At 38.7% G+C, this 24,449-nt stretch overlaps 1 protein-coding gene across 1 annotated transcript in view; it reads left to right on the top strand.

Moving 5' to 3' along the window:
• Positions 1-24,449, top strand: part of SLCO5A1 (solute carrier organic anion transporter family member 5A1) — a gene marked incomplete at both ends in the record, with an annotated part of 119,067 nt that overhangs the window by 58,135 nt on the left and 36,483 nt on the right. The window contains one exon of the mRNA XM_079722716.1: positions 11,813-11,977. Within this exon, the coding sequence (XP_079578842.1) occupies positions 11,813-11,977 (165 nt within the window). The remainder of the gene's footprint in view (positions 1-11,812; positions 11,978-24,449) is intronic.

Raw genomic sequence — 24,449 nt, 5'->3', positions numbered from 1 at the left:
ACCCTATTTCTTGAGAACAGAGTTCTCACACTTAGCCTACCTAAGAAGCACCACGGGGGCTTCTGAAAACCCAGAGTGCTGGACCCCAGCCCAGAGTGTCTGATTCAGGAAGCCTGAGGTGTGGCCTGAGAATATTCATTTTAACAAGTTCCCAGGTGATACTGACGCTGATGGTCCAAGGACAACACTGTGAGAATCACTGCTCTAGAACATAGTTCAGAAAAGCATTGTTGTCCACAAGGAAATTAGAATGTTTCTGCTAGTGATGATTATACAACTTTCTGCTTTGGTGGCCAGGAAACTGAGGGTCAAATTTGAAGCCCAGGAAGAATCTCATAGAAATATTTAATTCTTTTCTCTGGCTTTGATGTTCTGCTCTATTTACATCTTCTCTATTTCTTTTTTTTCAAGGAAATATGATGAATTTCTTTTTCTTTTTTTAATTGAAGTATTGATATAGTTGATTTACAATATTACATTAGTTTTGTGTGTGCAATATAGTGATTCAATATCTTTATAGATTATACTCCTTTTAAAGTTATTACAAAATAATAGCTATATTTCCCTGTGCTGCGTAATATATCCTTGTTGCTTATTTATTTTATACACAGTAGTTTGTATCTCTTACTCCCATATCCCTATTTTGTCCCTGCCCCCTTTCCTATTCCCACTGGTAACCAGTGGTTTGTTCTCTGTATCTGCAAGTCTGTTTCTGTTTTGCTATATGCATTTTTTTGTTTTACTCTTTAGATTCCACATATAAGTGATTACAGAGTATTTGTCTTTCTCCGTCTGACTTATTTTACTAAGAATAATACCCTCTAGGTCCATCCATGTTGCAAATGGCAGAATCACATTCTTTTTCATGGCTGAGTAGTGTTCCATTGTAAACATATGCCACATCTTCTTTATCCATTCATCTCATCTTCTCTATATCTATTTCTTTGTTTCATTTCTCTTTTACATTTATTTTGTTGTACCTTCAGCTTAAGAGGCAACATGTAGATGGTAACAGGCATGGCAAAGAATTGCTAAAAAAGAAAACACTTTTCAAATACTCAGTGCAAATGAACTGTGGGACTACTACTCATCAGAGTAGTAGCTACTTAGAAATGTATATAAATACTCATTAGATTTAAACAAGCAGGATTGTACTGTGGCCAGTAACCACTAATAATGTATTTTGGGCCCCAGTGGCCGTCGTTTCTGTCCACTGTCGGCAGGTAAGTGGTTCAGGAGCTCTGTGTGCTCACCCAGAGGTGACTGTGGGGTGCCAGGGTCATCCAGTTCCTTCTGCTCTTTTATTGGCAAACAAGGAATGCCATTTGTCAGTATGCTATGGGGTGGGGGAAGAAACTGGAATACTTTAATGGGGACTTGTGATTGGGGAACCCAGGGACATCATTAGTTCCAAAGAAAATGGGCAGGAAATGGGGACACTTGGGATCCTGTGTTGTCCATGTTACATAGGAAGAGCAACTTTGGTTTTGCTTTTACAGGAAGACATGACTAAAAATAGTTCGATGCTCCTTTGTAATACACATCGTAAAGTTGTATCTGCTACATGTCCATGAGATATACAGGAGGGTGCAAGATTTACAGGCCATAAAGGAGGTTATTGAGGTTTTCACTGCATGGTGATGGTATGTTTCCACCAGCTTTTTGATGCATCTGAAGGCTTAAAAGTATATAAATAATAAGAACTAAAAGATTGGAGGTAAAGGAAATTTCGTGGAGAGATGTTAAAGAAAGCGATTCCAGGATTTTAATTTATGGAGGTGACTGAGTGATGGTATGGAGAGGTCAATGCCATTGAAAGAAGAATTTATTACTTACATTTCTCCCAAGAGAAGGGGCATACCATGCCATATGGGGCCACAGGGGAAGCACCAGGTTCTGGTCAGGAAACAAAAGACAGGAGTGAGGGGAAAGCCAAGGCCAGAGCCCTTACTGGGGTTTCCATGGGAAAGACAAGGCAGGACAGAGTAAACAGCTTACCACTGTCTAGTCTGAGTGATTCCAGCAGACTCTGGCTGTAGGGCTGGTTTCTAGTTGTCTGGGTAGTTTAGGGCAGAGGAAATACTGGCTTGGTGTGTGAGAGTTAGATAACAAGGTGGCTGATCATATAAACTCAGGATTGGTTGGTTTCCATATAAAAGATGTGCTCCCAGCCGAGCCCTTGCTATATCTACGCACTGGTAGTCCAGTCTCTCCCCAGCCAGCAAGCTTCTTAAGATGTCAAAACATTATAAAATACAGGGAAAAAGTGATTAATATAAAGCTGATGGGAAAAAAGAAGCTTCTGTATTACAGCCAGAGGTACACTCTTACCTGGCCCGATTCCACTATAATTATTATATGGAGCTCCCACTGCCTTTCTTTCCACCACTTTCCCTCTCCCCATCCTCTGGAGGGCCTTTCCCAAGCCCTTGAGGCTGAGGCTTAGGTTCAGCCCTGTATTTTGGAATCATGTTATTTTATAAAGATCTCCACATTGTACGTAACAGTGACCCCCCCACTCTGGTGCTTCCAGTTTTACCCATGGTCTCCTTGTCTTTGCCCAATGGGAATTCTGTGCCTGGTTTGACTTAGTTCACTTAAGCCACCTTTCTTTGCTTGTTCTGTTGATACTTCCCTCAAATTTTACTTTGATTTAAGAAATTGGCATTACCTAAGACTTTCAGGAAAGGACTAGACTGGTTCCCAAGTATCATTCTAATTATTGAGGTAGATGTCTGGCAATGTCTATCTTAAGAAAATTTCTCTTTCTTTGCTTCTTTTCCTCTTTCACAAATATCTTTATTAAGCAACTACTACAGGATGAAGAATTCAGGATACATATATGAAAAGTTACAGTCCTTGCCTCAAAGGGAGCTAGAAATGAAAATAGGTATAATAAAATGTAAGTCTTAAAATGGAGGTATATACCTTCTGAGGAAGTTGAAGAAAAAGGAGGAAGGAATTCCTAAGTTAGCGGCCTGAGTCAGGGAAGACTTCTCTAGGAGGATGACATATTGCTGCATCCTTTTAAATTTGAAGTTTTTTTGGGGGGGAGTGGGTGGAATATAAAAGCAGTTCATGTTCATGGTTGAAAATTTAGAAAGTATTTAAAAATATAAAAAATAAAATAAAGGTGAATTCCAACCTCATCCCTGAACATAAATGATTAAATTTTTTTATAATAAAAAAAGTATATTTTGAAACTGGACAGAGGTGGTGATTGCATACCGTTGTGAATGTACTAAATGTCACTGAATTGTTGACTGTAAAATAGTTAAATTTATGTTATGTGAACTTCACCTCAAAAAATTATTTTTAAAAAGGTGTTTATTTTAATTTAAATGTAAGGAAAATAAACTGAATGGGCACTAAACTTCAGATAAATCCTTTTTTTTTTCCACAAGAAGAGATATTATTTCCAAAAATACCTATGTCAGGAAAATTATAAAAAGTATTAAGAGGGGTCAGTATGTTTGGTTGGTACTTAATGTTTATAATTTTTATTTAATTTTTTTTTTTTTTGCGGTACGCGGGCCTCTCACTGTTGTGGCCTCTCCTGTTGCGGAGCACAGGCTCCGGACGCGCAGGCTCAGCGGCCATGGCTCACGGACCCAGCCGCTCCGTGGCATGTGGGATCTTCCCAGACGGGGGCACGAACCCGTGTCCCCTGCGTCGGCAGGCGGACTCTCAACCACTGCGCCACCAGGGAAGCCCTTAATGTTTATAATTTATACCTGGGTATAAATGTAAGTTTCCAGGTAATAAAATCTAGTCAACAACTTTATAGTAATAATAATTCATCTCTTTTGTATAATAATAAACCAAACACTACCCCTCATCCCACTCTCAGTTTAAATTAAAAACATGCTATACTCCAATAACAATTTAAAAAAATAAACAAAAGTAACCACCACCTCCCCAAACCATACATGAACAGAAAAGTTAATTTTATTAAGTGCTAATTTATTTTAAAAAAATGGATGACCGGGACTTCCCTGGTGGCGCAGTGATTAAGAATCTGCCTGCCAATGCAAGGGACACGGGTTCAATCCCTGGTCTGGGAAGACCCCACATGCCACAGAACAACTCAGCCCGTGCACCACAACCAGTGAGCCTGTGCTCTAGAGCCCACAAGCCACAACTACTGAGCCCGTGTGCCACAACTACTGAAGCCCATGCACCACAACTACTGAGCCTGCGTGATGCAACTACTGAAGCCTGCACCCCTAGAGCCCGTGCTCCACAACAAGAGAAGCCACCACAGTGAGAAGCCCACAGACCACACTGAAGAGTAACCTCTGCTCGCCACAAGCTGAGAAAGCCTGCATGCAGCAACGAAGACCCAACACGGCCGAGAATAAATTTAAAAGTTTAAGAAAAATAAAAATAAAAATAAATTAAAAAATGGATGACAAAAGAACAAGATTGAAAGCTTATGTCTACTTTAAAAGGGCTCTGTAGAAGAACTTAAAGTGGATGTGGAAATAAGATATCAGCAGGTCAAAACAAATACAAACAACATATCATGGGGAAGGAATTTTCTTGCAACCAGAAAAAGATCAGAACATAAATGGAAAGTTAAAAAATATGCTAGAGCAGAAGCAAGAAGCACTACAATCCTGCAGCCTGTGGAACAAAACCCACATTCACAGAAAGATAGACAAGATGAAAAGGCAGAGGGCTATGTACCAAATGAAGGAACAAGATAAAACCCCAGAAAAACAACTAAATGAAGTGGAGATAGGCAATCTTCCAGAAAAAGATTTCAGAATAATGATAGTGAAGATGATCCAGGACCTTGGAAAAAGAATGGAGGCAAAGATCGAGAAGATGCAAGAAATGTTTAACAAAGACCTAAAAGAATTAAAGAACAAACAAACAGGGATGAACAATACAATAACTGAAATGAAAACTACACTGGAAGGAATCAATAGCAGAATAACAGGCAGAAGAACAGGTAAGTGACCTGGAAGACAGGATGGTGGAATTCACTGCTGCAGAGCAGAATAAAGAAAAAAGAATGAAAAGAAATGAAGACAGCCTAAGAGACCTCTGGGACAACATTAAATGCAACAACATTCACATTATAGGGGTCCCAGAAGGAGAAGAGAGAGAGGAAGGAGCTGAGAAAATATTTGAAGAGATTATAGTTGAAAACTTTCCTAATATGGGAAAGGAAATAGCCACCCAAGTCCAGGAAGTGCAGAGAGTCCCATACAGGATAAACCCAAGGAGAAACATGCTGAGACACATAGTAATCAAATTGGCAAAAATTAAAGACAAAGAAAAATTATTAAAAGCAGCAAGGGAAAAATAACAAATAACATACAAGGGAACTCCCATAAGGTTAACAGCTGATTTTTCAGCAGAAACTCTACAAGCCAGAAGGGAGTAGCATGATATACTTAAAGTGATGAAAGGGAAGAACTTAGGACCAAGATTACTCTATCCGGCAAGGATCTCATTCAGATTCGATGGAGAAATCAAAAGCTTTACAGACAAGCAAAAGCTAAGAGAATTCAGCACCACCAAAACAGCTCTACAACAAATGCTAAAGGAACTTCTCTAAGTGGGAAACACAAGAGAAGAAAAGGACCTACAAAAACAAACCCAAAACAATTAAGAAAATGGTAGTAGGAACATACATATCAATAATTACCCTAAACGTGAATGGATTAAATGCTCCAACCAAAAGACACAGGCTCGCTGAATGGATACAAAAACAAGACCCATATATATGCTGTCTACAAGAGACCCACTTCAGACCTAGGGACACATTCAGACTGAAAGTGAGGGGATGGAAAAAGATATTCCATGCAAATGGAAATCAAAAGAAAGCTGGAGTAGCAATACTCATATCAGATAAAATAGACTTTAAAATAAAGAATGTTACAAGAGACAAAGAAGGGCACTACATAATGATCAGGGGATCAATCCAAGAGGAAGATATAACAATTTTAAATATATATGCACCCAACATAGGAGCACCTCAATACATAAGGCAACTGCTAGCAGCTATAAAATAGGAAATCGACAGCAACACAATAATAGTGGGGGACTTGAACACCTCACTTACACCAATGGACAGATCATCCAAAATGAAAATAAATAAAGAAACAGAAGCTTTAAATGACACAATAGACCAGATAGATTTAATTGATATTTATAGGACATTCCATCCAAAAACAGCAGATTACACTTTCTTCTCAAGTGCGCATGGAACATTCTCCAGGATAGATCACATCTTGGGTCACAAATCAAGCCTCAGTAAATATAAGAAAATTGAAATCATATCAAGCATCTTTTCTGACCAAAACGCTATGAGATTAGAAATGAATTACAGGGAAAAAACCGTAAAAAACACAAACACATGGAGGCTAAACAATACGTTACTAAATAACCAAGAGATCACTGAAGAAATCAAAGAGGGAATCAAAAAATGCCTAGAGACAAATGACAATGAAACATGAATATCCAAAACCTATGGAATGCAGCAAAAGCAGTTCTAATAGGGAAGTTTATAGCTATAAAAGCCTACCTCAAGAAACAAGAAAAATCTCAAATAAACAATTAAGCTTACACCTAAAGGAACTAGAGAAAGAAGAACAAACAAAGCCCAAAGTTAGCAGAAGGAAAGAAATCATAAAGATCAGAGCAAAAATAAATGAAAAAGGAACAAAGAAAACAATAGCAAAGATCAATAAAACTAAAAGCTGGTTCTTTGAGAAGATAAACAAAATTGATAAACCATTAGCCAGACTCATCAAGAAAAAGAGGGAGAGGACTCAAATAAATAAAATTAGAAATGAAAAAGGAGAAGTTACAACAGACACCGCAGAAATACAAAGCATCCTAAGAGACTGCTACAAGCAACTCTATGCCAATAAAATGGACAAGCTGGAAGAAATGACAAATTCTTAGAAAGGTATAACCTTCCAAGACTGAACCAGGAAGAAATAGAAAATATGAACAGACCAATCACAAGCAATGAATTTGAAACTGTGCTTAAAAATATTCCAACAAACAAAAGTCCAGGACCAGATGGCTTCACAGGTGAATTCTGTCAAACATTTAGAGAAGAGCTAACATCCATCCTTCTCAAACTCTTCCAAAAATTGCAGAGGAAGGAACACTCCCAAACTCATTCTATGAGGCCACCATCACCCTGATACCAAAACCAGACAAAGATACTACAAAAAAAAATTACAGACCAATATCACTGATGAATATAGATGCAAAAATCCTCAACAAAATACTAGCAAACAGAATCCAACAACACATTAAATGGGTCATACACCATGATCAAGTGGGATTTATCCCAGGGATGCAAGGATTCTTCAATATATGCAAATCAATCAATGTGATACACCACATTAACAAATTGAAGAAGAAAAACCATATGATCATCTCAATAGATGCAGAAAGAGCTTTTGACAAAATTCAACACCCATTTATGATAAAAACTCTCCAGAAAGTGGGCATAGAGGGAAACTACCTCAACATAATAAAGGCCATATACGACAAACCCACAGCAAACATCATTCTCAATGGTGAAAAACTGAAAGCATTTCTTCTAAGATCAGGAACAAGACAAGGATGTCGACTCTCGCCAGTATTATTCAACATAGTTTTGGAAGTCCTAGCCATGGCAATCAGGGAAGAAAAAGAAATAAAAGGAATACAAATTGGAAAAGAAGAAGTAAAACTGTCACTGTTTGCAGATGACATGATACTATATGTAGAGAATCCTACAGATGCCACCAGAAAACTACTAGAGCTAATTAATGAATTTGGTAAAGTTGCAGGATACAAAACTAATGCACAGAAATCTCTTGCATTCCTATACACTAATGATGAAAAATCTGAAAGAGAAATTAAGGAAACACTCCCATTTACCATTGCAACAAAAAGAATAAAATACCTAGGAATAAACCTACCTAAGGAGACAAAAGACCTGTATGCAGAAAACTATAAGACACTGATGAAAGAAATTAAAGATGATACAAACAGATGGAGAGATATACCATGTTCTTGGATTGGAAGAATCAATATTGTGAAAATGACTATACTACCCAAAGCAATCTATGGATTCAATGCAATCCCTATCAAATTACCAATGGCATTTTTTACGGAATTAGAACAAAAAATCTTAAAATATGTATGGAGACACAAAAGACCCCGAATAGCCAAAGCAGTCTTGAGCGAAAAAAAAAACGGAGCTGGAGGAATCAGTCTCCCTGACTTCAGACTATACTATAAAGCTATAGTAATCAAGACAATATGGTACTGGCACAAAAACAGAAACATAGATCAATGGAACAAGATAGAAACCCCAGAGGTAAACCCATGCACCTATGGTCAACTAATCTATGACAAAGTAGGCAAGGATATACAATGGAGACAAACAGTCTCTTCAATAAGTGGTTCTGGGAAGACTGGACAGCTACATGTAAAAGAATGAAATTAGAGCACTCCCTAACACCATACACAAAAATAAACTCAAAATGGATTAGAGACCTAAAGGTAAGACCAGACACTATAAAACTCTTAGAGGAAAACATAGGAAGAACACTCTTTGACATAAATCACAGCAAAATCTTTTCTGATCCACCTCCTAGAGTAATGGAAATAAAAACAAAAATAAACAAATGGGACCTAATGAAACTTAAAAGTTTTGCACAGCAAAGAAAACCATAAACAAAATGAAAAGACAACCCTCAGAATGGGAGAAAATATTTGCAAATGAATCAACGGACAAAGGATTAATCTCCAAAATATATAAACAGCTCATGCAGCTCAATATTAAAAAAACAAACAACCCAATCCAAAAATGGGCAGAAGACCTAAATAGACATTTCTCCAAAGAAGACATATGGATGGCCAAGAAGCACATGAAAATCTGCTGAACATCACTAATTATTAGAGAAATGCAAATCAAAACTACAATGAGGTATCACCTCACCCCAGTTAGAATGGGCATCATCAGAAAATCTACAAACAACAAATGTTGGGGAGGGTGTGGAGAAAAGGGAACCCTCTTGCACTGTTGGTGGGAATGTAAATGATACAGCCACTATGGAAAACAATATGGAGGTTCCTTAACAAACTAAAAATAGAATTACCATATGGTACAGCAATCCCACTACTGGGCATATACCAAGAGAAAACCATAATTCAAAAAGACACATACACCCCAATGTTCACTGCAGCACTCTCTACAATAGCCAGGTCATGGAAGCAACCTAAATGCCTGTTGACAGACGAATGGATAAAGAAGATGTGGTACATATATACAATGGAATATTACTCAGCCATAAAAAGCAACGAAATTGGGTCATTTGTTGAGACGTGGATGGATCTAGAGACTGTCATACAGAGTGAAGTAAGTCAGAAAGAGAAAAACAAACATCGTATATTAACGCATATATGTGGAACCTAGAAAAATCGTACAGATGAACTGGTTTGCAGGGCAGAAATTGAGACATAGATGTAGAGAGCAAATGTATGGAAACCAAGGGGGGAAGTGGCGGTGGGTGGTGGTGGTGGTGTGATGAATTGGGAGATTGGGATTGACATGTATACACTGATGTGTATAAAATTGATGACTAATAAGAACCTGCTGTATAAAAAATATACACATATGGTAAAACAAATTAGCATATAGATATTATTATTCATAATTATGAGTTTGAATCTTGAAGAACATGTCAAATTATGCTGTGGATTTCCAGTAATATCAGTTAATACATAGGAAATATTCAAAGCTCTATCGCTTAAAAAGGCAATCGCCCAGTTATCTGAAAAATTCAAGCATACAAACTATTTCTCTCCCAGATAGGCTGGATAAAGCCAATATTGTATATCTCTGCCTTGTTCTTTTGTTCACATTTTAGTTTTTCTTTTAATGGGATTTTTAGTTTATAATCTTATCTACATCCCTTTAGGATTCTTTAGCTTTAAAGAGCCTCACTTTAAAAAAGATGATCTATTTGGTCCTTCACATTTTTCTGTGGTTTTGCTAAGTCCACCACCACATGGACTACCCTTAATTTTATGACATATGCTTCCTTAATACCTAACTCTCTCCCCAGGAGGAAATCAGGCATCCTTGGAACAGACTTCATTTTCTCATAAGTATATGGATATTGTTTTAGTACAAATTATTGCCATGATGTAATAAAAAATGTTAATAAATAAATACATTCCAGGAATATTTTTTGAGTGCCCACTGAATGCCAGATCTGTGCCAGGAGCTGGGCATACAAAGATATACCAAGGTCCTGCCTTCATGGCATTTACATTCTCTTGAAAGAAGCAGATGGGAAAACATGTGCAGCTACAAAAGAACTGATGAGCGTGGATGGACAGGAGCAGCGTGTAGTGGGAGCACAGAGAAGGAGCACTTCCGTCTGTTTGGAGGGGCTGTGACAGCTTCCTCCAAGAGGGGATTAATCTCAAGACTCAATGGACGAGCTTGACATTTGCCGATTGGACTTGTGGGGAATACAGTTAATAGCACAGAGATAAGAAAGACCCTGTTGTCGCATAAGGGGTTAACTGTTCTGAAAACTGAGAGACTGTACATGTCAGAAGTAATGCAGCTCACCTTTTCCATGAAGATATGTAAAGATCACACACATGAGTTAATTCACATTACAAACATGCAAACTATACAAAAGTATATACACAAGAATCTTTTTTTATTTCTCTTTCCCAGTCTTACTCCCATTCACAGCATTTCTTGGCATTATATATATTGAAATGTATACCTTCTACCATATATAAATCCATTGTTTTAGTTTGTTTTTTACCTAAATATTATATATATATTTATGTACACAGGCATATGTATATTTCTGCAGCAGCTTGCTTTATTCATTAACAAAAATATTTCTTGGAGTTCCTTTTATGCTAGTACATAAAGCTCCATTTCATTTTTAACTACTACATAGTATTTCATTACATGGCTGTGCCATAATTTATGTAAACGTTTCCCATTGATGGACATTTATTTTTTTCCCCTAAATTTTTGCTCTTATAAATAATGCTGTAATGAAAATGCACATACATCCTGAAGCATATATATGGCAAGTTCTGTGAAATAAATGCCTAGATTCAAAAATGGGACTTTTCTCTCTTCCTTGAGAGGTGGCTGGATAGGGATGGAGCCCGTACCTCTGGGCTGTCTGGCTCCTTTGGAGATCATTTCTGTTTGTTCCCCAATCCAAAGTCCCTGGGAATGTCTGACCTGGTGGCCTTATCCCTTATGCCTTTTTAGCTGTATTATTTCCTGTTTCGTAATGAGGCTGGAAGAACAGATGTCCCATATCATGTACCAATTCCTCTGCTGTGGGTGTCAGGCCAGAGAGCTGGCATCTCAGAAGTGCGCCTACTCAGGGAAGTGTTAGTTAGGTGAAGTGGAAACTATAATTTAGGACTATATTGCAGGTACTTTATACATTTAGTAGACTTCAGGGTCTTAACAAAGAATACCATTATTTCAGTCAATAAAAAATGCAAATCATTTATTTTAAGCAGTTTTTGAAACAGGAGTCATAGGTTTGGGGTATTTCTTATAAGGATATTTGTGTATGGGTATGTTTTTAGATTCTTTATTAAATTTCCTTATCCTAGTTGAAAAACTAAAAAAAAACCCAAATCTATTTAATAAAGGGGATGCGTTCTAATCAGTCATCAATTTTTCCTATATTGCTGAATGGCTATTTCCAGTTCATTTCAAAAGCAATTCAATTTTCTTTTCTTCTCCATCCCTTGTTTATAACATTCATTTGTCATTTTTGTCATTTTATAGACCTACCAAGAGCAGCTGTCAGGATCTTAAGCAACATGACATTCCTTTTTGTGAGTTTGTCATACACAGCTGAGAGTGCCATTGTAACTGCTTTCATTACCTTCATTCCCAAGTTCATCGAGTCACAGTTTGGTATTCCAGCTTCCAATGCCAGCATCTACACTGGTAAGGCACTGCCGTTAGAACTCCTTGAAACCATGATCATTTTTGACCACTAAACTAAAATGCAATGAGTAAAGAGAAAGTTCGTTCTAACATCAAGGTGTTAAATTCAAGTTCGTGAACAGCAACCTTCCCCCACCTCAGGTTTTAGGAGGAGGAAGTCTTTGAATGTTTTCTCTTCGATTCAGGTTGTACTAAAGTGTAACATTTTCACCAACTGTGTTTTGGAAAAGGGAGAACTTTGCATATTTGTGTTTTTACGGTTCTCAGTTCAAAAGAATGAAATGGGCAAACTTAAATCTGAATAAATCTTTTCATGGTCTGACATGAGTCTGAAAGTGTTAAATTTTAAAAAATTGATGATCTGAAATATAGATCATTTTCATGGATTTTCCATTCATAAATGTGAACAGGTTTTAATTGCATTACTGGAGGTGCTTGAAGTTAGAAAGGCAATCTTTGAATTTTGTTTTAGATGATGTTTTATGTTGGTACATAGACCCATAATACTTTGTGCTCAAATCTTTTTTTTCCATAGTAAATTGGGTGCTCAGAAATGTGGGAACATGAATTCTCAGATATTGGGATTTTCAGTGTATTATATCATGTAATATCCTGGATGTTTCCTTAGTGATTTCAAAGATGGTCAAATGACTGTATCTACCTAAGGCTCAATTTATTAATAAAGTATATTTAAGTGGTTAAGTGGAGAATTACAAGAGCTTTTGCAATGGCCGGCTCCCACTTTTCTCCTCCACTTCCACATTCAAACCCAGCAAGCTTGGATTATCTGAAAATTAGCGGACAAAATTATATTATTGTATAGAAAGAGAAGTTGAACTATTTGGGTAATCATTTTGTTCTCTATTTCATTTTACCCATAAAAAGACATACATACTGGGTTGTGGGTCCATGATAGCAAATCTTTTTATAGAGAGTATACTGCTGTGGACATTGTAATTGACACCTATAAATCTGTTTTTTTTTGTTGGTTTTAAATAATATATGTTTTGCTTATATTAAGGTAAAATTTACAGATTACATTATAATTTGGTTGTCAGAAATCCTGAACATCCCATTTTTTGTTTAATTCTTACACTAACCTTTGTTGAGCAACAATTCTTGGTCAGGGAAACCGTGAGTTGTCTTGTTGTTAGATCTGAAGCCATGTAACTGTCAAATGTGGTCTCAGTATTTCCCACACTAAGTTTCAATATTAGAGGTGTTACTGGAGAGAAGGTTCATAGTCAAATAAATTAGGGGCTTGTTGAGTTAAACAAAGCATTACAGAGTCCTTTGCTGCTGGACTTTTCATAACCCTTAATATACCAATGTGCATTGTGAAACTCCCAAAGGAAAGTTCAAAGTACAGTCTCTCCCAAATTTATTTGACCATGAAATCTGATTTCTTTAAGGCATTCTTTCTCAGGAATAGTGTTCTTCAGGACACACATCAGGAATCACTGCTAGTCCAGCCTGTGAGTCCCTGTTCCAGCCAGGCTAGGGAGCAGAACCTTCTGGATCATCCCATCTCCCTCCAGATGCACCATTTGGACCTCGAGAGTTACCAGGCTGTGGTCCAGTGCTGAGCTGGGTCGAGCTGATGCGTATTGAACCCATATTGACCAAGGCCATCTCTTAATGACTGGTTGAGGCAGAGGCTAGATAGACAACTTTCTGTGGACCTGGGGTCTTTGGCTGCAGAGTTCCACAGTGATGTGGTCAAGGCAGTGGTCACTGAGTGTGGCCTTCTTGGTGAAGAGGGTAAACGATTGAATAAAACGAAATCACGGAATTTGTTCATCCCACGTTCCAACATCCGGGTTAAAAAGAAGCAGTATCACACAGTGCCAATGCCATTCTGGTTTTGTCATCAGGAGCTTTTTTTGTTTTTGATCATTTGCCAATGCAATTTATACAATGTTTGGTAGCCTTTGGTGTTTTGATAAAAGGCCTTTCATTTCCAGCTCACGTACTTTTTCCTTCCTTTCCAGACAGATAACAAATAATAATAGTCAAGAGATACTCAGATTGATTAAGAGTAGAGGGTGGCCTGTCATATTACAGTAAACTTAAACAGGGACGATACTTCTTTTTAAAACTTACCTTGATTTTTTGAATTTGTATCAATTGAATCCTTCTTACTCTCTAAGCAGAGATTTGTATTTTTTAAGGACTTATTTCATTTAATCTTTTGTATTTAAACCCCGTTCCATGCACATAAGTGACATGGAGAATTAGGAAGTGTATCTGAAGATGAATTTAAAAATAGTTTAAATTTCTCCTCTGACAAAGTTTTCAAGTTAAAGTTCTTTCTTCATTTAAAAAAATTACCTGACCCTCCATAGCAGTTTTCTTGTGTTGTGTTATAGTGGTAGAGATGAAGCTCCGTACGTGTATCATATGGTAGAGATGAAGCTCCGTACGTGTATCATATGGTAGAGATGAAGCTCCGTACGTGTATCATATGGTAGAGATGAAGCTCCGTACGTGTATCATATGGTAGAGATGAAGCTCCGTACGTGTATCATATGGTAGAGATGAAGCTCCATACGTGTATCAAAGATGGGCCTTTGCTCACTCGCCCTCTCTCATAGCCATTGAATACCGACCCTGGGCATGGTGCTGTGCTGTGTGTGTGTGGTGTGTGTTGCCTGTGTGTGTTGTGTGTGTGTTGTGTGTTGAGTGTATTGTGTGTTGAGTGTTGCGTGTGTTGTGTGTATTGTGTATGTGTTGAGTGTATTGTGTGTTGTGCGTGTGTTGTGTGTGTTGTGTGTGTGTGTGTGTGTGTAGGTGGGTGGACACGGGGTGGGGCAGATATAAAGGCTCAAACCTGGACCTTAAGTTGCTTACAGATCAAAGAGGAGAGAGACAGCTTACAAAATAAGTTTAGAAAAAGCTGTTTAAATAAATGAATGGAAGCTGTGGGCTACAGAGATTATTTTGGCTGGCGGCGTGGCGATGTTGAGCTGCATGTCATGGCAGAAATGGCTTTTAACCAGGCTTTTAAGGAGAAGTCGAATTGGACCGTTTGGAGTTTGGAGGAAAGGCGTTTGCTCTCTGTGCAGGACTGACTTGAACAAAGGCAAAGAGCAGGGAAGGCTGAGGCTTGTTCTGGCTCCAGCCAGCACCCCCGGCCCCAAAAAAGCTTTCCTCGAACAGACATGAGAGGGCTCTAAAGGCAAGCAGGTGGGAGGTGGGCTGGGCGGTGGTGGAGAGATGAATGCTTTCAGGTGTTGCTGTGGGGGCACCTTCAGCACCACTGGGCTTGTCTCGTCATCACATTGGGGGCCCCTGTGCCCTGAGAGGAGGTGGTGACACTCATGAGTGTGTCACTAAAACACCTTCAGCCCACTGGTGTTCGTTTCTGTGCAACAGTGGATCTGTGGTCACGCTGCACCCTCCCTGTTTATGGTCTTTCTGCTGACTCACTTAGGGTCACATTTATTGAATGAAATGAAATGTTATGAAGTTGATATTTTGGAAAAGCCTGAAATAGTGGGAAAAGCCCTGCAGGAGGAGTTAGATGGAGCGGTCATGAACCCTGCCCTGCTGGTCACCAACTCTGTGACTTTGGGCAGGTCACTTAACTCCCTGAACTTCAGCTGAAACTGAACTTTATCTGTCTGATGAGGATAATATCTCCCCTCTCTCTGTGTCAGTGTTGTTGTCAGGATCAAATGAAGGAGTAAATAATGATTTGTTCCAGAGCTTACCTAACTTCAGTAGGTACAGCAGTATAAATGGAAATATATAACTCAATCATGTATTCTAGGAAATAAAATTATTTATGATGATGATGACAGCACCTTACATTTGAAGTCCTGCATCTTGGGCAGGTCTGAGAATGAAACCTCTGTAATAATAGTGATGGTAATAAAATGACTGATAATATTTGTTGAGTGTTTGCTAAGTAGAAGATGCTAAGTATTTTTATATGTAAAACATCATTTAATCCATGTAACTAATGCCTATGCAGTAGGTATTATTGATTATGCCCATTTTCCAGATAAGGAAACAAAGGTCCAGAGAGGTTTAAATAACTTGCTTGAAGACATGCAAACAGTAAGAGCGAGGAGGCTGGAGTCTTGTACTCCTTGGAGTATATAAATGTGCATATGTGATTTTTATTGAAATACTATAATAGGCATATTCTATTCTCATAATTTCCGGTCAGTTTGTGGGTGTTTTTTTTTTAACTATTTCTGGAGAAATGATAGTCTAAGATTCTACTTTGCTACCAAACCATGGTCAACAACATTTGTTTTTAGAGCACTGTGGTCTCTCAGCATCACCTTGGCTTTCCTGGGATCCCACCCTTTGTGTGCAGAATTATGAAGAGTTAGCCATTCGTTTGTCTTTACAACGGAAATAGCCTTGGAAAACTCTATTCTGTTTTTCACTGGAGAATAATCAAGATACTGGGTTGACCAAAAAGTTTGTTTGGGTTGAATGAATTTTTGGCCAACCCAATACTTTTTTTCTGTGTCTTGAAAAGATAAGGAGATTAGGTTGGGGTGTGATTTTTAAAAATAGACTGTAATTTTTATTGCTTTCTAATTAACCAAATATTTGCCACCTCTCTTCAACCACTGATTTTGAGTCATTGATGAGAGTCAAGGCGGTGCCCCTGAACTCAAATTGCAGCCTCAGATTTGTTGCGTCTTTAGATGCAAGTGAAGCATGAACATGCTTTGATTGGTTTCATTCTTCTGAGAGCATTCACAGCTTTTCTAGACCCGTTCTTCTATGAGATAGTTTTTAAAGTTCATTTTGTACTAATTTTATAAATGTATACAAAGATTTTTTTAACGTTAAAATTAACCTTTTAAATGCAGATAGACTGTATTCGGTGTGGATGTACTGTAGCATCACTGGCCATTTCCAAGGTCAGGTGATGAGGTTTGGCTCTGCGAGATGTATGAACACCACAGTTAAACTCGAGAGAAGAGGAAGGTCCCCTGCAAACCAACATCCTGCAGCAGCTGCTAGAGCCTTCTCCCTTCTGTAATGTTAAACAATCTTGAGATGAACAGAGGCTGTTAGAAACTCAGAGAGACAATGATAGGTTTTTTTGAGCAGAGAGGTATTTATCACACCGAATTACATTAGTTTTTCTTCAATGCCAATTAGAACTTTGGTAGAAGATTGTAGTGGACAGTATGTCAGGATACTCAGATTCTGTTTGTTCATTAACCAATTAATTTAAGACATGTTTGAGTGCTTACCGTGTGGCCGGTTCTTAGCCAATGCACTCATGGTGGCGGTTAGGCAGGGTTGAGTTGCTTAAGAAGCCTCAGAGGACCCAAAATGACAACTGCTACACATGGATACTACCCAACTACAGCATTAAAGTAAGAATGGACTGGGACTTCCCTGGTGGTCTAGTGGTTAGGACTCCACGCTTCCACTGCAGGGGTCATGGGTTTGATCCCTGGCCGGGGAGCTAAGATCCCGCAAGCCCAAAACAAACAAAGAAAGAAAGAATGGACTTTGCATCCACAGGCCGTCTCTGAAGGGCACAGCAGGACCCACTTTCTCTCTTATCTCAGGCACCAGTGACATGTGCAGGGAACACCCAGGAAGCAGAGTCCACATGGAGTCTCAGCTGGAGCTTTTTATATTTTTGAAATACTTTTTATATTTTAAAATACTTCTTATATTTTTATTTCTTCTATATTTTGCTGGTCACATAGGTTCTTGCTCTGTACAGTCTCAACGGTAGAACTCTCCAGGGGGTCTTAGCACCTACATGTACAGAACCATCATGCTCACTGTCATCAATAAAGGATGCTGGGGACTTCCCTGGTGGTGCAGTGGTTAAGAATGCGCCTGCCAATGAAGGGGACACGGGTTCGAGCCCTGGTCCGGGAAGATCCCACATGCCGCGGAGCAACTAAGCCTGCGTGCCACAACTACTGAAGCCCGTGCGCCTAGAGCCCGTACTCCACAACAAGAGAAGCCACCACAATGGAAGCCCACGCACTGCAATGAAGAGTAGCTCCCGCTGGCCGCAACTAGAGAAAGCCCATGCAAAGCAACGAAGACCCAACGCAGCCAAGAATAAATAAATAAATTAAAGTAAATTTTAAATTGACCTGCACACACACTTTCTTAATTCCGTAGGATGGCTCAGGCCTTCTGACGTTACCTCTCAGAACTCCCTGAGGGCTACAGTTACCTCTGTACCCCAAGGGCTATGTTACCTCTCAGAGCTCCCCGAGGGCTCCCCAAGGGCTACAGTGGTACCTAAGGTGGAGAGTCTCTTTGCCCTCATGCCGCTAACCCATTGTTTGGTTTTAGGCTTATCACTGTTTCTCTCCAGGTCTGTTTTCTAATCTAGAAAACAATAATTTGGACTAGAATGAACTCTATGACTTCTTCCTTCTTGAAAAATCTTAGATTAAATAATTTTCCCAAGGCCACAAGTACCAAATAAACTTATTCTTACATCTCCCTGTAGAGTTACATGATTTTCTTACAAGGGAAATAGTTAATGAGCAATTCATCACTGCGGTATTTTTAGTAATGGTGCATCACCACAGACTTCGACCATGTCCAGCATGCATGTGATCTCTTTTTCTTTTAGGTGAGGAGTGTGATGTAGTTCACGGATTTCTCTTTGAATCCCAGCTCTGTTCCTTAACTAAATGCATGATTTTAGCCAAGTCCCTTAACCACTCTCTCTCAGTTTCTCATTTGTAAAATGTGAATGATCCTCTCCTAGGGCTACTGACAAAAGTTAAATGAGATAATGATATCTTAAAACATTTGGTATATAGTCATAGGTGCTCAATACAAATTGGTTTCCCCCTTTTCATGTTGTAAGACTGTGTTAAATTTAAATCCCCATTAAAGAGTTTTGTTAGTTTTTCTGATTTAAAACAAACATTGTATTAGTCTAATTTAGAGTGGTATTCAAAGGCATTTTGCTAAATCTCACGTGTTAAGAGAAGTAATACATTTAAATGAAATTGTAAGGAGTGACTATTTTAGTCCCGATCATAGGAGTAAAGTGGCAGAAATCTTCTAGGGCAGCAGATAGGCAGGAGGTGTTGGGAAGGAAAGTTCACAACATACTGCATCATCAATCAATCTCTCTCTGTCTCGGTCTCTCTGTCTCCCCATCTCTCTCTCTCTTTGAATTGCTCTAAGTCAGTTTCCCAAATGACCAGCCTCCTGTCTGGCCAGTTCTCCAAACCATTATTTCTTTTGTGATTCTTTCTCTTTATTTACCAATTATCAGAGTAAAAAATTTTGTTCTAGCAAATTGGTATAGTGACCAGTAAATTTTAAAAAATATAATGAACACATGGCTTTTTATATGTTTGATATACTTTAATCTACTGCAATCATTATTCTTTTTTTTTTTTTTTTTTTTTTTTTTTTTGCGGTACGCGGGCCTCTCACTGCTGTGGCCTCTCCCGTTGCGGAGCACAGGCTCCGGATGCGCAGGCCCAGCGGCCATGGCTCACGGGCCCAGCTGCTCCACGGCATGTGGGATCTTCCCGGACCGGGGCACGAACCCGTGTCCCCTGCATCGGCAGGTGGACTCTCAACCACTGTGCCACTAGGGAAGCCCCATTATTCTTTCTGATGCTCCAGTTGTTCAGTCTTTGGCCACTGGGAGCCCCTTCAAGCTAGCATCTGCAACATTTGGATGACCTCAGTAGTTTTTATGGTTTCCTGCCCTAGACCTGGGATCAGTCACACTTCTGCAAGGAGTCTTGGTTCCTTTTAGAGGAAAGTGATCTTTGGAGATCACCATCTGGGCACTGGGTTTGCTCGTTGCTACAAGATTGTCATTGTTTCTAGGCCTTTTTGTTTTTAATAAAAAGAGGAAAACAAATCATGAAGTTATATTGATATTTCCACTTCAAATGTAAGATTACAGGTTATTACTTAACTTCTTTGATATTGTATCTCTTTGCTCTAATACTGAAAGTCTTTCTTCCTAATAACTTTTACATAATTACTGTATCCAGGTGTGTGTGTGTATGTATAATGGTTTCAAACCAACTCTCAGTGTTTTTACTAACTATGAAATATGAAATGCAGTTTTAGACATCTTTGTGGTTCTTTCTGTCCATAGGCTATCTCTTAGGGATTTGCAAAATACTGTGACCTAGTTATTTGAAATAATTCTTCTCTGTTTGGTTATGCCCACAACCCGATATGCTGTGGAGATTTATTTGCTTTAATTTGTTTTCAGTTTTTAGGGATTACTTTATTTTTCTATTTTTAAGTTAAATTTGTTTTTTTAAATTATGTAAGACATTTATATGATTTGAAAGTCAAAACCATAAAACAAAGGACATTCAGAGAAGCCTTGCTTTCATCCTAGTTTGCTCCAATTCTCTCTCTTCCTCTACAGGTGGCATTTTCTTTGTTCCTCCCTCTTTCGTTTCTGTTTGAATATGTAAGTAAATATGAGTATTATGTATGCAATAAATAAATATGCATCAGTATGTTATATTAGTATTTCCCCTTCTCTTACCCCAAAGTTGGCATACTCTACACTCTGTCCTGCACTGTAGCAGCATCAGAGGCCTTGCTCATGTCTTTCACAGGCACACAGTTCTCTCAGTTTGGCTTTATCCTGGCAGAGAAGCTAATTCCAGCCAGGCGAGGGAGACTGAGAGCTCATGACTCTATTTGTCATATAATACTCAGTCCTTACCCGCTACCCCTGCCAAGGTTTAGCAGATTGTTACAAAGATCAACAGAGAAAATCTTTCTGAAAACCCTTTGAAAAATCTGGATAGCTTTTGGGAATCCAAATAAACTTGGAGTCTTTCCTTCAGTATGGGCCTGTGCTGTGATGGTAGAAGCCAGGGACCTTTGTTAGATCCCACTCTTAGCTGGGCACAGGGATAGAGAGGGGCTGTCTGTGCATCATTTTCAGTCCTCCCCACAGTACTGCTGTGGAGGCCCTACTCTCTCCAGCATAGAGTAGCTAAAACCAAGGTGTACAGAGCAATGTTTGTAAGCTATACACCGAAGCAGCCCATAATACAGGTCCACAATGTATAGACTGAGCTGGTCCACAGAGAAGCTGCTTATAGCTTAGAATTTTTATTGCACTAATTCTTTCCCCTCCAACTTTTAATGTATTGGGTAAGACATATAGTACAGGTTTGGAGGGAGGCAGATCTTGTTGAAATTCCTGCTCTTTCTCTTCATCCATCCATCCATCCATTGGCCATCCATGCACAAATATTTATAGAGCTTCTTCTATGGGCCTGGCACTGTGCTAGGTGCTGGAAAAACCACAATGAGAACACAGAGGGATCCCATCCTCAAGCACCTTACAGTATAGTGACCCCAGTGGGCTGCCTGTGTCCTTGGACAAGTTCCTTAACTTTTAGGAAAGAGGTGTGATGATTAAATGAGGGGATGTAGATGGTGTGCTTAGCACAGTGCCTGGAAAGTAGCTTCTAGTAATATCTTCAGTTCTCACTTTATGAGATACTCTCATGAAAATGAATCTAAGGCAAAAGAATGAAGCTAGGACTTAGGATATGTGGAAACATTCATTGGAAAGATTACCTGGGAGAAATTGATTCGAAGAGTAAGAAGAGAGAAAAATGGCTAAAGGTAGTGGGAAAAATGAAAGAGAAGGCAAGAGACCTGATATTAACATGAAGGCTGAAGGATTATTTCATCTGAACTGATGGAGGCTTGGAGATGTAATGTAAATGATAACAGTGCAATTGTTTTAAGAGTGAAACACATTGTATGTGAAACTGATTTCAGTTGAATCAGTGTTGAGCTAGGGATAAATCTTTATATCTCTGATTTATTTATTCTCCTTTATTTTTCAACCTCAAATAAGTCTATTTTTCACTACTCTTAGGAGGGAGAAATACATTTTAAGTATTTTAGTTTTCATGTTTGAGCATAGTGCAGTGAAACATCAGTTGATCAGATCTCTCAGTTAGATGAAATGTTTTCGTTTCACCTATCTTTGATGATTAATAGCAGAGTCCTTATGTTTGGTGTTTCTTTTCCAAGTGCCCGTGCACGAGTGCATGCACGCGTGTGCAAACACACACACATATAAAGACAAACATCACTTCTAAGGGGCTTTCTGGGCTCAGAGGGCATTCAGATCAGTTTTCTCCAGATTTCTACATCTACATTCATCGCCCCTTGATGATCACTGAGGTTCAGAATGGCCCAGAGCTCCCTTGAGAGCTTTAGTTATCAAAAAATACTACATTCTGTTCACAGAGCAGGATTCATTTTTGTATAAAAGTTGAACTGAGAAAGATTAGGGAGCTTTTCTAAAGGACTGAAAACCCAGGGGAAAGAATGAAGTGTCAGGAGCAAATGTAAAAGCATTTCCGCTAACAAGTGCGTCACGTCCTTGGTTAAATCACATCCAAGATACACCCAGTGGATCTGATGAATGACTGAAGGTAAACATTAACCTCTCTGGCCCTCAGTCTCATCTTGGGAACGAGGGATTGGATTAGACAAGCTTTCACCAAAGCTCAACTAACAGACCTCCCACTGTCTCCTCTACCCCACCCCCAACCTCACAAAATCCTCTGATTTTTGTGAGCAACTTCTTTTTCTAGGCATTCAAGTTAGTTAGCGTCTTACCATCTTACTCTGGATATATGTAATACCTTTCCCTGGCACTTTAAATTTCTTTTACAGATATATTGATTTTTTTTCTCCTTTGGTGTGTGTGATGGAACTGAGGTTGAACTGCCACACTTTTTGCTTTTTATGGAGGGACTATCGAAGAGTAAGGTAGCTTGATGATTCAGTCTCTCCTTTTAAGAACTCAGGAACTTTTTATTGAGCGTGGTCCTGTTTTAGCAGGTTCCTACCCTACTAAAGTGAGGTGATCCCTATCTGCTTTGCAGTGAGTCAACATCTTATAAGAGAAAGGTGATGAATTTTGGAGTCATCAGGTCTGTGTTCAATCTCTGCCCATTTATTTGCCTCCTTGGGTGAGTTAACTAATTTCTCTGGTCTCAGTCTTACTAGTTGTGAAATGGTGTAATCATAGCCATTTTACAGGGCTGTTGAAGTTTTAAAAAGTTTAAAAATGACTTATTGAGTGTAAAGAGCAACACAAGTATTAATTATTAATGAGAACGACCCTGGCTTTCATCTCTATTCATCAAATATTCCATTCTCCATAATAGGACAGGAGAACCAGGAGTATTATTGAAAGAGATGAGGAAGGGAGGAAAGTAGGGGCTGGAGTATAATATTGTCCATTTTGTTGATAGGTAAATAAAGGTATAGGCACTAACTGAAGGGTTCACGGCCTCACAGGTAGTGGCAAACTGGGGCTGGAGACAAACTGTTCTGACTCCCAGCTCATGTCACCATTTCTCATTTCCGCAGAGATGCTGTTAACTCGTAGAAATCATGTCTGGACCTAATGAATATCTTGGCTCTTAAATATGGCCACGATATAGTTATACCACACAGGCAGGAAACACCTTACTCTTTTCAACTAAATAATGAAACATGTGCTTAGACATTATTAGAAGTGGAAGTGATGCCCTCTTGTAACCTGAACCATCTCATGATGGACCACAGAAAATTTGCTTTGCTGTCAGGTTCCACTTCTCACTGTGGCATCTTTCCATTGGCTAGAAGGTAGAACATGGGGTTATTTGCATTTGTTACTGTTCGACTGATTAGATTTCAGGCTAACGGTTAATTTTTTTTCAAGTCATCATACTGAGAGAGTTCCCTGGCAGTTCAGTGGCTAGGACCCGGCCCCTTCACTGCTGTGGGCCCGGGTTCAATCCCTGGTCCAGGGAACTAAGACCCTGTAAGCCGCGTGGTGTGGTCAAAAAAAAAGTCATCGTATTGAAATTTTTCTTATGTTTCTATTTGCACTAAAGATGAATATAATTTCTGTTGGTTTTTTGATTAAAGCGGATATTTAAAAACATTATAGGTGCATACTTCTCTTACCTGTTCAAGGAACGATTTGTGTTTAATTGTTTTGTATAGAATAGTTCAATATTATTTTGCCGTATCTTCCCTAAATTTGTTTGAAATATATTCTATGTAAATATCAAACCCTTTTGGAAATGCAGTTGAACTTGGTGGAATCATTCAGACCTGGAGTAGCTGTGTAATCGTCCATATCCTTTGATAAGATTTTCCCATAGCACATCTGTATTTGTGACATTACAAGTTTTTTGTTATTGTTCTTATTTCAGCCTTGTTCTCAGAGATAGTTATTCATGTAATCAATAGGTTGATAGTTGTAGTTACAAGATATATATATATATATATATATATATATATATAGTATATGTATCAGCAAACTGTCAATTTGTACTTAACTTTTATTTATTTGAACAGAGTCATGGGCATGAACTTTGCTGGGCAAAGCATTCTACACATTAATTGAAGATTTTTAGGGAGCATGTTTAAGATAATTAAGGAAACGAACTTACAGTTACCTCAAGTATTGTAAAAGCATCAGGTGCAT

Source organism: Hyperoodon ampullatus (genome assembly GCF_949752795.1).
Source record: "Hyperoodon ampullatus genome assembly, chromosome: 17".
Lineage (NCBI taxonomy): Eukaryota > Metazoa > Chordata > Mammalia > Artiodactyla > Ziphiidae > Hyperoodon > Hyperoodon ampullatus.
Note: the sequence above shows the minus strand (reverse complement) of the source record. Positions and strands in the feature narration are given on the sequence as shown.